Here is a 14,119-nt window from a genome sequence, read left to right on the forward strand (position 1 = left end):
ACCCAGCTGTGCCACCTGGAGGGGACAGTTAAGCTGGAGGTCCCACAGCATGCATGGCCTCCTGTGGGGTCCAACAGCTGTTCTACTCTGCACAGCTTTCTGTGAAGCTTCCTTTCTGATGTGAATTAGTCATTGATTCCTGGTGCCCCGGCTTACTGGTATTTTAGCCAACAGCTCTGGTCTACCTGGAGCTCCCACAGAGAACCGCAACGAAGAAAAATGATTAACTATCGGTTGCTTACTTGGAGAACCCCTTCCTCCCTTTCCCCACTGGCCACTTTCAGCTGTTCCTCTCACCACCTGAAGCACCAGTTTTTGCCCACGTTGACACAAGCCGTTGACACTGGTCCTGGGTCCTCTGCGCTCCCTCTGTGTGAGCCCATCTGGGGTGCTGCGCCTGGGCCCCTTCCATACCTGCACCAGGCACATGGCGGGGAGGGGAGGCTGCTCGCTTGCCTGTTGTTGGTTTGGGTGCCCAGTCTGCAGGGGTACAGGGTGGACAGAATCTGCCGGGGCATCCATGCGTGGCGTCAGAGTCTTCCAGGGTGAGCTGACAGGTGGTGAGAGGGATCCCTAGGCCCCGCAGAGGGCCTCCTTGGAAGAGGGGATGTTAAAGGGGTCCTTTGTCTCAGAGCTAGCGATTAGGTTGCAGCTTTTTGAGCCAGCGAGTCCAAGGGCAGGAGGGTCCTGTGTGAAAGACCAAGAAAACCTGAAAAGCCAAGGCTGCAGATCCGGGAAGCCAGCTACATTGTTCCCACAACTTAGAAATGGGCTGTAAGGTCTGTCCAGCCCCACACAGAAGACTGACCGCCATCAGCCGGCTTCTGGCTCTGCCGAGGCTCATAAACACGGCTTGAATATCCCTTTGGTTTTTGTTCTTTCCCTCTCTCGCCCCCAGGCTCACAACAGACTTCCCTCGGGGGGGATGCCAGCAGGGCACTCAAGCATGCCGTGATTATGAAATCTAATTCCACCTTGGAAGTTCCTTTTTTAATTGCCTTGGTGTCTTTTGCCTGCCCCCATAACTTTGCTCCCCACTGTTTCTCCCCTCCCCCCTCCCCCCTCTCCCCCTCTGTCGGTGCTCTCACAGAACAAAGAGTTCAAGACGCTGTCGGAGCAGCTGGTGGCGGTCACCTCCACACACGCCGTGGAGGTAGAGAAGCTGCAGAAGGAGCTGGCCCGCTACCAGGAGGGCCACGATGGGGACAGCAGCCTGAGGCTGCAGGAGGAGGTCGAGAGCCTGCGGGCTGAGCTGTACAGGGCCCACTCGGAGCGCAAGATCCTAGAGGATGCCCACACCAAGGAGAAGGACGAGCTGAAAAAGGTATGTCGAGGCCAGAGGGAGTGGCTTGGCAGTGGGCTGGTTCACAGAGCACCCCTTCGGGGCAGTTTCTTTTTCCAGCTCTAAAATTGCCCTGGACTTTACTGGGGCTTGTGCCCATGAACTGACCATCTGTCTGCATTTAGACATAAAGTGCTCATGCTTTGGGGGAACCCACACGAGCACATGTCCATTCACCTAACACATGTTGATTAAGTTTTGCTATTAGCTGAACGCAGTGGCATCTCCTGAAAGGCATACTCGTGTGCCTTTGGGCATATTTCTTATAGTCTAGAATTAGCCACTGAGTCAGCTCTGTGGCCCGAGTTCTCGTTAGCAAGAGGCACGGTACAGAGGTTGTGGCTTTTCTTCTTGATGTTGCAGGGATTGGCGCAACCTCTAGACATCCCTGCTCATAGTAATCGTACTTTGGGGAATTTGACTTAAGTTTGTGTTGATAGTTTTGGCCCGACTCACCCATTCTGGTTGCTGTGCTCTGTAGGTTTTCTCTCCACCGCGTAAAGTAGAACTTCCTGAGATTGGCCCCTACTCCCCCATCTGAAAAGTCAGGATACAAAGATTTCCTTCTCCTCTCCCAAGATAACTGTTCAAGCCAGGGGATGCCACGTGCCCACTGGAGGGCCTCCTATGGACGCAGGACACCACTGTTTACTCCTGCATCTCTGCAGTGACTCACAGACCACAGGGCAAATAGCACCTGCCCACTTATTTAGTGCCTCCAATACTGGAGAGTCGCAGTGGGTTGAAAATCTAAGGATGGGAGAGGGATTCAGTGTTCCTGATATTGGAATAACTTTGTGTTTAAAAATTAGAGCAGGGGTCACCTGGGTGGCTCAGTTAAGCATCCAACTCTTGGTTTTCAGCTCAGGTCATGATCTCTTGGGTTATGGGTTGGAGCCCCACATTGGGCTCCGTGCTCAATGGGGACTTTGCTTGAAGATTCTCCCTCTCTCTCTCTGCCCCTCCCCCTATACGTGCATGCATGTGTGCTCTCTCTAAAATATTTTTTAAAAAGAACAGACTGGGGGTGCCTGGGTAGCTCACTCAGTTGAGTGTCCAACTCTTGGTTTTGGCTCAGGTCATGATCTCAGGGTCATGAGATCGAGCCCCATGCTTGGCCCAGCGTCTGCTTGAGATTCTCTCCCTTTGCCCCTCTCCCTGCACACGCACTTGCTCTCTCTAACAAAGTCTTAAAAAAAAAAAAAAAAAAAAAAGCAGGCTAAATGCCACCACAGAAAGGGTTCTGGGGTAGACATTGGAATGGCTAGATGCTTTTCCCTGTCCTGCCATTACCAAGTACAAGCTTAATGGCCTTAGTTCCCTCAGCTGTTTTTTGGGTTTTTTTCCTGTAAGTATAGATTATGTCTCAGGCTTCTTCTGGACGTTGCAACTGGCTAACTCCATGAGATGGTATTTGAGGGCTCTAGAAGGAAGAGGACCCCAGCCCTGCCTGTAGCGCTTCCCTCTTCCTCTGCCCCATTACCTTCTCCTGGCCCAAGCTCTCAGGCACGGCTGGGGAGCACACAGACTGCTCTGTGAGATGCGAGCCCGCAGAGCCAGCTGAGCTGGCTCATGGTGAGCTTGCCTCCATGGTTTCCTTGTCCCAGACCGGACTTCTGACCACCAGCCACTGCTTTGCCTGAGCCCGGGGATTTCGCTAGCATCAGAAATGGAGTCCACGTGTGGACTGGGTGATGAATACAGTGTGACGTGGGGCTTCCCGGGGCAGGCAGCCAGCGTAGCCCGGAAATGTAGGAGCTTCCGCCCCCAGTATGTCACCCAGGCGAACCTGCCCGCTCACCCAGCACGAGGCCTGGCATGGACTTCGTTCTTTGGGAGAAAGCATGTGGTACTAGGAAGCTCCTGTTAAAATGTAGCTTTAAGCTTGTAACCTACAAACGGTGGAATTCTGCCCTTGTGTCTACTGACTGTGGGAACAGATGGATGTAACCCTTCCATGGGATTAAAAAACAAGGCGGTGGAATCCAAAGGCAGAGAAGATGCCAGGATTAGAACTGGAAACCTTTGAGATTGGGGACCCCAGGAGAAAAAGAAAAGCAAGTTCCCTGCACGGGCACCCGAGTCCGGTGAGGCACGTGGGAAGTCTGTTTACCCAGCAGATCCACAAAACCGGGGTGTCTCTTGTCTCCACCCCCCAGAGAGCCCTCGACTCCTCGGCCACCCAGCCGCCTCACCTGCTTCCCCTTGGGCTCTGTGGTTTGAGGACTTAGCGCTCTAAAAATGTCTAAGTCTCCATCCAAGGGAGCCTGAGGGCTTCTAATAATGAAACTCTTGGGCGCTTCAGTGGCTCAGTCGTTAAGCGTCTGCCTTCAGCTCAGGTCATGATCCCGGGGTCCTGGGATCGAGCCCCGCATCCGGCTCCCTGCTCTGTGGGAAGCCTGCTTCTCCCTCTCACACTCCCCTTGCTTGTGTTCCCTCTCTCGCTGTCTCTCTCTTTCTGTCAAATAAATAAATAAAATCTTTAAAAAAAAAAATAATAAAACTCTTCCTGGGCACGGCATAACAGAGAGGAGGGTGCTTTCCTCTTCTCCTTACAAAAATTATTATTTCCTAGGAGTGTGTTGAGCTAGGTCTTAAATACAATAAGAGCTTGGAACTGCCAAGAGAAAACAATTCAAGGACACTGCAAGAAGGAGAACAGTAGGCACAGAGGCAGAACAAGAAAAGCACCTTCTCTCCAAAATGTAAGCAAATCCCCAGCTAGTAGCATGAGAAGGAACTGGCATAAGATGATTCATTAGGTGCAATGTCCACCTCTCTCCAAGAAGAGAGAAAGTGGAAGCAAAAGAACCTCCTTCTCCAGGGTCTTTAAAACTTTTCTATTCCCGTGGCTGTGGGGAGTAGGTGGGGAGAGGGGCTAGCTTTTATCCCCCACCCTTCGTCTTTTGTGCCTGTTCAGGGTTTAATATTTATCAAAGGCACCATGTCTCATCTTAACAAATGCTGAATAATCAGACAATTGGTTTCCTCTCAGGCTTGTCTAGAGGCTGCTCTGCCCTGAGCAAGATTGATGAGACAGAGCACAGTGAGGAGCCGACTGCGGGTAGATGTTAATTAATGGGTTTGATATGTCCGTCAGCAAATGCTTTATTGGAACAGGCAGCCTGGAAAACTTTGGGCTCCCCAATGCTGACGATATTCATTGTCTGGCCACAGGACTACACCGCTTTGGGCTGGGAGATGCTGGGTCTCCCTGAGGGCAGGACCTCCCCTCCCCCCCCCCCCCCCCCCCGCAGACCTGGGGCAGCACCGCCCCGCCCCCAGCCACGTGTCAGCGCACACCCTCTCCCCTGAAGGTCTCTGCTCTTGGGGCCTCTCCCTGGGGCAGGTGCACCCAGGCCATAGGCCTCCCCTCCTTTTCGCCTGTGTGATGGGTTATTTTCTAAAGCTATCAGTGACCCCCGTGCCGACGTTATGTGCAGCTGTGCTTTTGGGGACAGTTGAGCTGTTCTGTGTCCGTGATGAAAGAGACGTGGCCCCCAGGGCCACCCTTGACATGCAGTCATGACTCATTATCCAGAATCGGCTCCAAAGCTCACCTGGTGGAGCCAGCAAGGCCTGGCTCCGTGCAGGGTTGCGGACCCTGGCTCTGAGCAAGGGTTCCTGACACTTGGGAGGGATGGAGAGCAGCCCCCGGGCCTGGGTGTTCAGCAGCTGGGGCTGTGTGCAGTATCGCGTCATCTGTCACTGATCTGCCAGCCGCTGGTTGGTGACCTTGGGAAGTTCTAGTGTCAAGGCTTTGGGTTCTTCCAAACGGAAGGAGAGAGATCTGACTTGGGGGGTTAGTGGGGTTCTCACAATGGGGTGTTTTGAGTCTTTCTCCAAAGGTGCAGAGAAGACTTCTCTGGCCAACGGAGACACAGAGTTGTGTTCCCAGAGCTCCAAGGTTTGTGGTTTGTAAGGAGGCTGATGGTGGTTAGAATGAGAACCCCACACCAACTGTGTGGAGGAACATCATCTCATTGAAGACATCATGGAAGTCCAAGCCCCTCATTCACCGAACAGATAGTTATGGGGTGCCTGTGTGTGTTAGGGACCATTCTACACACTGGGGCAGAACGAAACAATTTTTTTAAAGTCCTTCTCATTCTTATGGAGCTCAAATATTTGGGGTTATGAGAGAATGTACAGACAGGAATCAAATACAGATTATCCATCATGTGCCATAAAGAAAAATACAGCAGAGTGAAGGGGATAGAGAGGGACCTCTGAGGGCAGGGAGAGGTATGGGTTTGCTTATGGTGGCCAGAGAACATCTCTCTGAGAAGACACCCGAGTGAGGTGAGGGTGAGCCATGAGCATTTCTAGGGGACGGGTAACCATTGTAAACAGCAGGTGCATAGGCCCTGAGGTGGGAGTAGGCTGGACAGGTTTGAGAACCAACAAGGAGGCCACTGGGCTGAGGCAGAGTGAGGAAGAGGAAGGGTAGGAGGGAATTGAGGCCAGCGAGGCAGTGGGGTCAGATTGGGAAGGACCTTCTGACCTTGAAGGCCCTTCTGACCTTGAGGGCAACATTAGCCATGAAGTATCCAGAGAGAGGAACGGCTCTGTCTTAGGCACTAGGCCCTGTAGCGCACATCAGTTCTCTCCCACCCTGAGCATCGTCCTATCACTCTTGCTGTGGGAACCAGTCGTCTGAGGCCTGCTATAGGCTGTTGACATCGCCATTCATCATACGTCAGCCTTCTGAACTGTCAAGACACATGGTAGCATAGTAAACAGCTGGGCCTGCTTGCACCCAGACTACTCAGGGCAAAGGCCAGCTATACCTCTCCCTGGCTGGCTTTTGGCAAGGTCTCTAACTTTTCTGTGCCTTAGTTTCCCTAAAAGCAAACATTGATGGTACCTACCTCAAAGGCAGTCAGTCAATTTATAACTGTGCTCGAGACATAACAATAGCTCAATAGATGTTCATTTATCATACCCTCAACTAGCCTGTAACTTTGTGGAGGTCATGTTCTACCTGAACCTACGTGGACCCCATCCTCCTTCTCAGCCCCATGTCTTAGCACAGTGGAGGCTGAATGACAGGAGGAGCACGCATGAGCCAGGGCCAGGGGTCTGGACTCCGCCATGAACTCCATGGGGCTGTTCCAGGAATGGTGGCACAGCTGCTTCCTTCTAGCTTTGAGAGCATCCTCCCCTTGGCTTTGTTTCCCTCGCTGTATTCATGCCCGATAACAGCCATGTGTCCCAAGTGAGTTCCAATTTTATTTCTGTGCTGTCCTCTGTGTGTGATCTATTCTTCCTCTTCTCTCTCTCCTCTGCTCAGGCCCCTTTCCCTTTGACGAAATAACTTCCCACTTAGAATGTGCTTTCTATTTACCTTACTCTCAGAATGGACCAGGATTTTGCAGAATTAAAAGTGTTGTTCCTGCCAAGGGCCATGCCTATAACTTTCTACTAGATGGTTCGTGCACAGCATTGAGGACAGAGGACTCAGGACACAATGGTGGGCAGAAGAGCCTTTTCTGATAGGCATTGTCTAATCAGTTCGTCCCATGGCTTTCTACTAGAAACCTTGCATTTGGCCCTTTTTATGGTTTAAATGCCCAACATGAAAAAAGACAAACCCAAAAGCCCAGAGCTACGTTCATATCCCTAAAGATTAACTAGTAAAGGCAGTTCTTTTAAGTTTTAAATTTTTATTTGATCCAGAGCAAGAAAGGTCACAGAGGGAGAGGGTAAAGCAGACGTGGGGCTCTATCCCAGGACCCTGAGATCATGACCTGAGTGGAAGGCAAACCTCTAACCGACTGAGCCACCCAGGCGCCCCAATAAAGGCAGTTCTTGAGCATGAAGCTGGGGTATTTGTTTCGTTTAACTTAGCAGGGACTAAATTAGCCTCATAGTGATAGGATTTAGCCCCAACGTTGATTCTGATGATCTGTCCCAAGTAACCTTGTAGAAGAAACCCTCCCAGTAATATTGCCTGTAGGAGTTAGCAGACCTTCTGCCCCCCACCCAGCCCAAGAGAAAATGGAGCTGCTGAATAATGTTGGAGCCCCAAACCCTAGCAAAGGTATTATTTATCATGCTGAAGGGAACACACCTGCCTGGTTCTGTGTTAAGTGTCTCTCTCTCTAGCCTGCATTCCTGACCCTTCATAGAAGGGAGGCCATTTAGCTGCAGAAGTTTGTCACCTGCTGTGCCTGCCAGCAAACTCCCCATGTGCTAGCTGGCTGGAAAGACGGAGGGGTGGCCAGTACCTGGGGACATGGGATGGGGAAGCAGTCTCTCTGCCCTCCCGGGGTGTGGAGCGGGGGGTGGGACTGAAGAGCAGGAGAGTGGGCCTACCTTCAGAGTTGTGCAGGCAAAGAAGAAAACAAAGCTCCCCCTGTCACTTTGATGTACGGCTCAGAATAACAAAGCTGAGGTCCTCAGAGGCCTACCTTCGTGAGTCAAAGCCATGGAGGGAGACAGGGAAGAAAGGCTCAGGCGCCGTAGAACACATCGGTAGGTACACGCCGTTGACCGCGGCTTGCTCACACTAGTCTCCCCTGATCATAAGTGGTTGCAACAAAGTTACATGATCTTAGGCTACATTCCTGGGCATGGAGGTTTGGGGTTCAGCCTAGTGGTGATGGCAGGCACGTTCTCCCGGCCAGCCGTGCCTGACTTCTGCATTCCGTTGCAGAGGGATGATGACTGCAGATGCCCCGGGGAGGGGGGATGAGGACGGTGAGTGAACTGGGACGCCTTCGCAGGGGACCACGTGCTCTGGGAGCCATCTGTATCTTCAGAGAGAGGGTCTGGGGAAGCAGGCTGGTGACCTGACACACAGTGACTCACAGCCGGGTAATTCAGAGGTGACAGCCCTGTGCCTTGTTCTTGGCCAAGGGTGACCAGAGTCCTGCCCTCCAGACGTGGCGCCAAATTGAGCTCCGTGTGAGGCCCCATCAAGGCTCGCTCTCGTAGAGCCACACGCCTCGTGCTTGCTTCTGGCGGCTGTTTTCAGCATGTGCACTGAGGAACGGGAAAGCTATTTCCATGATTTGCGAAGCCAACTTAAACGTGCTCATTGGGTGAACTGTTCTCAATAATAGGAAATTAGATGCACTCGAAGAGTATTTTTTCCCCACATTGTGTTTCTCTTGAATCATTTGATTAAGCAACTCCTGCGTTCTAGATGTTTTAATCGACCATTCGGGAAAAAAAAATTAAAGGAACCCTTTTTTTCAACGGAGGAAAGCATAGGCCCCTTAACTGGTTGTGCAGGGCTCCTCGCGGGCTCGGTCACCTTGGGCGTGACGTGTCCCGTGAGGACGTGACAGCCTGGCAGTGGTCCGTGGGCCCAGGCTGAGTAGGTGGGTGAGGATGCAGAGCAGCCTGACTGTATCTCTGGAGGGACAAGCAGGCCCTGTAAGCTGAGGATGGAGCTCGGGGGCTCACCCCACACCTGCAGGATAGGAGGCCTTCCTGGAAGAATGAATCATGGTCCAGAGCTAGACAAGGAGGAGAAACCCCCCTCCCTGCCCAGGAAGGCTGGGGAAGAGAGCTGGGCGGGGGGAACAGGGACACACTGAGGCAGAAACAAAGAGCGGGGAGAAGCTGGGCCTCGCTCAGCCCATTTTAGGGAGGTGTGTGGAAGAGTTGAGTTTATCCTGAAGACAAAGGGAGTGAAGCCATTCTCCGATTCTCACTTCTCCCCACCCAGCCTCGTCCTTTCTCAGCCCCCTCTGTCCGCATTACCACAACAGCGCTGTTCCGTTCCCAAACCATGGCTACCATTCGTCTGCACCACGTCTTCTTTCCACCTAGAGCTCCCTTGGCTGCCTGCAAATCCCACGGGTCTGAGACAACCCGCTTCTCCTAGGAAACCTTCTGGGGCCTCCCTCTGTTCCTTGGTACCTCTGTTCATCCTAATTCCCCTCATAGCAGTGGTTCTCGGCAAGAGGCCCTGTTGCCCACAAGGAACCTTTGGCCATGTCTGGAGACATTTCGGTGGTCACAGCTGGGTAGGGGGCAGGGGGGCCGCAGAGTTACCAGAATCCAGTGGGTAGAGGCCCGGATGCCGCCGAATGTCTGAGAGGACAGCACCCCTGCCAACAACAAAGAATTACCTAGCCCATCATGTCTGTAGTGCTGAGGCTTAGAAACCCTGCTGGACAGAAATCTGCCCACTTGTCCCTCGCTCCTGTTGAGGGGGGTGCGCTCAGAAAGCGGCTGCCCGGATAGGGGAGCTTACTTTGCCTCCCCAGCTCCTGGCATGGGGAATGGTGTCAGGAAGTGTCTGGTGGGTGAGTGGCAGGCCCTGATGATGAAGGGCATCGCTCGGGGCTGCTACTTCTGTCCCCAGCCCTCCCTGCCAAAGCAGGTTGCAGTCTCTGCGGACACACGTCAGTTGTGTTCATCATAATGGGCAGTAACTTGTGGATGAAGAACAGTGTGTGGCAATTAGTTATGTGCATAAATCTTTTTACCAGCCTTTTCTCGTTTGAGACCCTGTGGGGAGGCAGAACACGCCCGTTCGCCTGGCTCTCCATGAGCGGGCTTAGACTCTGCCTGGCGGTGTCAGGATGACCCGCGCCGGTCAGAGCCTCATTCCTGGAACTCTCAGCACTACATCCGCAGGAGGACTTGTGATAGAAACCGAGTCCATCTGAACTGAGAGAATGAAAAAGCAGCAATACCATGTAGCAGAGAAGGGACAGTTTCCTGGAACATGGTTTTGAGCCACATTTTGAAGGACGTTGAAAACTCTGAAATTGGAAGACATTGAATTGTGTAGAGAGACTGTTGCCGAAGTAAGTACTTGGAGGTTTTTGTAAGCCTCCAGAGACCCTGTGTATCTGCGGTTCTCCCTGCACAACCGTAGAGAGCAAGCCATCTGCAGATCCGCCAGGCTCCCAGAGTAGCGGGCGCACCTGTGAGAGTCGCTGCCTTCTGAGCCCCTATGGCGGGGGGCGGGGAGGACAGGTGACCTCATTCCTGGACTCCAGCCTTGTTGAAATTCTCTCCTGACCCTTCCCACACGATGCTGAGCTTTGTGGGGGAGAGGCAGCTGTCCTCTTACCTCACCCCCCAGCGCCTTAAGCTGAACTTTAATAAAGCTAGGGGGGAAGGGAGGGTAGCATTTACTCATAAATAGTTGAAATTCAGATGTCAGGAAGGTTTCTGCCCTTTAGCCAGCATCCCTGGGGCCTCCATTCTTGCTTTTACTGCCAAAGGGCTCTGGCAGAGTCTGAAAGGTGTTTCTCTGATGGGAGTGCCGGTGGGTCCAAGAGGGACCTATCTCCTAGGCAGTGGTCCCCGGAGGTTACCCTCTAGTCTCAGCTACCGTGAACATGGTGGTGTACCAAAGATATCCTCTTTGAGGCTCTTTCTACACAGGCTGGGAGGAATCCTCTCCCCGCCGCCCCCAAACCACTGCCAGTAGATCATGAAATGTACCAAACATGGCTAGAAGTGAGGACTTGAACCAGGGAATGCAGTCATTCATTGCATCACTTACCAGTCTTGGAGCTGTGAAGAAGCTCATCACTTAGAGCCTGTCTTATACTCCTCTTTTTATCTTTTGTCACATTGAGCACAGGGTACTGTGCTTAGTGGATAGGCTTATTTGTGGAATGATTTTTTAGCAGCTTTATTGAATATAATTCACATACCATAGTTTACCCATTTAAAGTGTACAATTCAGTGTTTTTTAAAGTAGTTTTACAACTATCGCAGAGTCTAATTTAGAATATTTTTATCACCACCCCCAAAAAAACTGTATCCATTAACAGTCACACCCCATTCCCCATCCTATCCTTAGGCAACCACTAATCTACTTTCTGTCTCTATAGATCTGCCTATTCTGTACACTTTATATGAATGGAATCATCATACGTGACTTTCTGACCTTTTTCACTTAGCATCATGTTTTCAAGATTTATCCATATTGTAGCATGGATCAATACTTTATTGCTTTTCATTGCTAAATAGTATTTCATCATATGGACATGCCGTATTTTGTTCATCAGTTCATTGATGGACATTTGGATTGTTTCCACTTTTTGGCCCTTCTGAATAACACTCCGGCAACCATCTGTATACAAATTCTTGTGTAGACATAGGTTTTCATTGCTCTTGGAAACCTAGGAATGGAATTGTTGGTCTTACCAGGGTTAAAATGCAATTTTCGAGGAACTTCCAAAGATGTTGCACTGGTTTATGTTCCATCAGCAGGATATGAGAAGTCTGATTTCTCCACGTACTCTCCAACATTTGTAATTATCTTTTTGTATCATAACCATCATAGTATATGTGAGGTGATAAATCATTGTGGTCTTGGTTTGCTTTCCCCTAATGACGTTGAATATTTTGTCATGTGCATATTGGCCACATGAAGTGTCTATTCAGTTTTTTTTCCCATTTTTTGATTGGATTTCTTTTTCTCTGTTGAGTTGTAAATACTCTGTATATTCAGGGTCCAAGTCCCATATCAGATAATTTACAAATATTTACTCTCATTCTGTGAGTTGCCCTTTGCCTTTGATAGTATCCTTTGAAGCCGAAAAGTTTTTAGTTTAGATGAAGTCCAATTTAAATGTTTTTTCTTTGGTTGCTTGTGCTTTTGGTGTTGTATTAAGAAACCATTGACTAATCCAGGGCCACAGAGATTTGCTTCTATGTGTCTGCCAAGAGTTTTGTAGTTTTAACTCTTACATTTAGGTCTTTGATACCTTTTTAGCTTATTTTCGTATATAGTGTGAGGTAGGAGTCCAATTTTATTTTGTATGTGGAAATCTAGTTGTCCCAGCCATTTGTTGAAAAGACTGTTCTTTCCTCATTGAATTGTTTTTCTTCTCCAATTGCCCTGTCCAAAATCTCCAGTGCAACGTTGAATAGTTTGGGTGAGAGCAGATATCCTTGTGTTTGTCCTGACCATGGATGCAAAAGGCATTCTGTGTTTCACCATAAAGTCTGATGTTGTGGGTTTTTATGGATGCCCTTTATCAGGCTGAAGAAGGCCCCTTCTATTCCTAGTTTGTTGAGTTTTTATCATGAACATTTGGTAGCATTTTGTTAAGGGTTTTTTGCATCTGTACTCATAAGAGATAATGGTCTGTGGCTTTCCTGTGATACCTTTGTCTGGTTCTGGTATCGGGATATTACTAGCCTCACAGAACGAACTAAAAAGGGACACCTGGGTGGCTTAGTCATTGGGCATCTGCCTTCGGCTCTCAGGTCATGATCCCAGGGTCCTGGGATCGAGTCCCGCATCGGGCTTCCTGCTCCCTGGGGAGCCTGCTTCTCCCTCTGCCTCTGACTCTTTCTCCTGCTTGTGCTCTTGCTCACATGCTCTCTCTCAAATTAATAAATAAAAAAATCTTTAAGAAAAAAACTGAAAAATGTTCTCTACTGTTGTATGAAATAACCAGTGCAGAATAGATACTCATTTTTCCCTCAGGTTTTTGCAAAGTGGTGGAATGATTTTATTTTATTTTTTAAAGATTTTATTTTGGGTGCTGCAGAAGGAAGGGGAGCTTGAGAGAGAAACAGCATGAGAGGGGAGAGGGTCAGAGGGAGAAACAGACTCCCCGCTGAGCCAGGAGCCCGATGCGGGACTCGATCCCAGGACCCTGGGATCACGACCTGAGCCGAAGGCAGTCGCCCAACTGACTGAGCCACCCAGGCGCCCTAAGTGGTGGAATGATTTTAAAGCCTCTGTTTCCACTTAGTGCCTAGTGAAGGGACTGTTGTAGAACCATCTACAAATATTCGTCAGCACTCTATGCTGTGCCTGCCGCTCTTACTCCACATACATCATCTCACTGAATCCTGAGAGCAGCCCTGTGAGGTGCAAGTCCATGTCACCGAAAGGGACCTGTGGTTTCTAGAGCCAGAGCTCTGTGGCTGTGAAGCTCATTGTCTTGCCTCCAGCCAGATTTGCTGTGCTTTGATAGCGGCGTGATCGCAGGGGTTCTTTCCATGCTGCCTTGGCGGTGGTTCAGAGAGCCTCCAGGGAAGTGGGACTCAAGTCCAGATGCCTGAATTAAGGGCCCCTGGGCACGTGTCCTTCCTTTTCCCGTCCAGTTTCTGCAGTGCTCACTTCCTTACCCCTGTCATGAAGGCAGGGATGGATGCAACATTGGTGGGGAAAACAACTCGGTGGCCTTCTGCAACAGGAGTCTCCAGGGGGTCCAGAGAGAGAATGCAGAGGTGGTTCCACTGCACGCGAGTTCCCGTGTTACAGGAGAAAGAGAGCCCTTTCTCATCCTCCTTGATAACAGCTAATAACTTCTCATTCTCTTAGAACACGTCTGAATTGTTACATTTCTAAATCTATACAAACATTTGCCCCAGTCCTGAATAGCCAAAGATTTTCATTTGAAAAAGCTTGCCACATGTGGTTTTAATTCTTTCTCTGAGCAGACCAGAATTTTTCTTTAATCACTGTTTTCTTTTTGTGCCATTTCCAGTACTAGTCACTTCGTGCTTCGTTTGGGGGTCTCGTAAGAAGCTAAACACTAGAGCTCCCCTTCCTTCTGCAGCACCCAAGCTGTGTTGGTCCAGGGAGACAGGCGAGGGCAAGTGGGATGAAGACCAGAGAGAATTCTTCATTGTGAGCTCTGGGCTTTCCTGACACTCAGGTTTGAGAGCTCAAAATTTACCAAGACAAGCAGCCAAACACAAGAGGTGAAAGCCTGTCGTCAGTTCCTGCGCACGGCATGTGAGCGTCGTGCTGACTTTTCATGAGGTTTTTGTGGGCCCTGGAAGACCATAAAGAGCTCATCTGTCTTGTTTTAATGGGATTTTTCTTTCAATGTA

At 50.3% G+C, this 14,119-nt stretch overlaps 1 protein-coding gene across 2 annotated transcripts in view; it reads left to right on the top strand.

Annotated features, from left to right (window-relative positions):
• MYO5B (myosin VB) overlaps window positions 1–14,119 on the top strand; it is a 334,942-nt gene that overhangs the window by 277,769 nt on the left and 43,054 nt on the right. For both annotated transcript variants that reach the window (XM_054510300.2, XM_064577622.1), the window contains exon 22: window positions 1,091–1,324. In XM_054510300.2, the coding sequence (XP_054366275.2) occupies window positions 1,091–1,324 (234 nt within the window). The remainder of the gene's footprint in view (window positions 1–1,090; window positions 1,325–14,119) is intronic.

Source organism: Mirounga angustirostris, unplaced genomic scaffold (assembly GCF_029215605.1).
Source record: "Mirounga angustirostris isolate CCGP_5_RB_7025 unplaced genomic scaffold, mMirAng1.0.hap1 SCAF_14, whole genome shotgun sequence".
NCBI lineage: Eukaryota > Metazoa > Chordata > Mammalia > Carnivora > Phocidae > Mirounga > Mirounga angustirostris.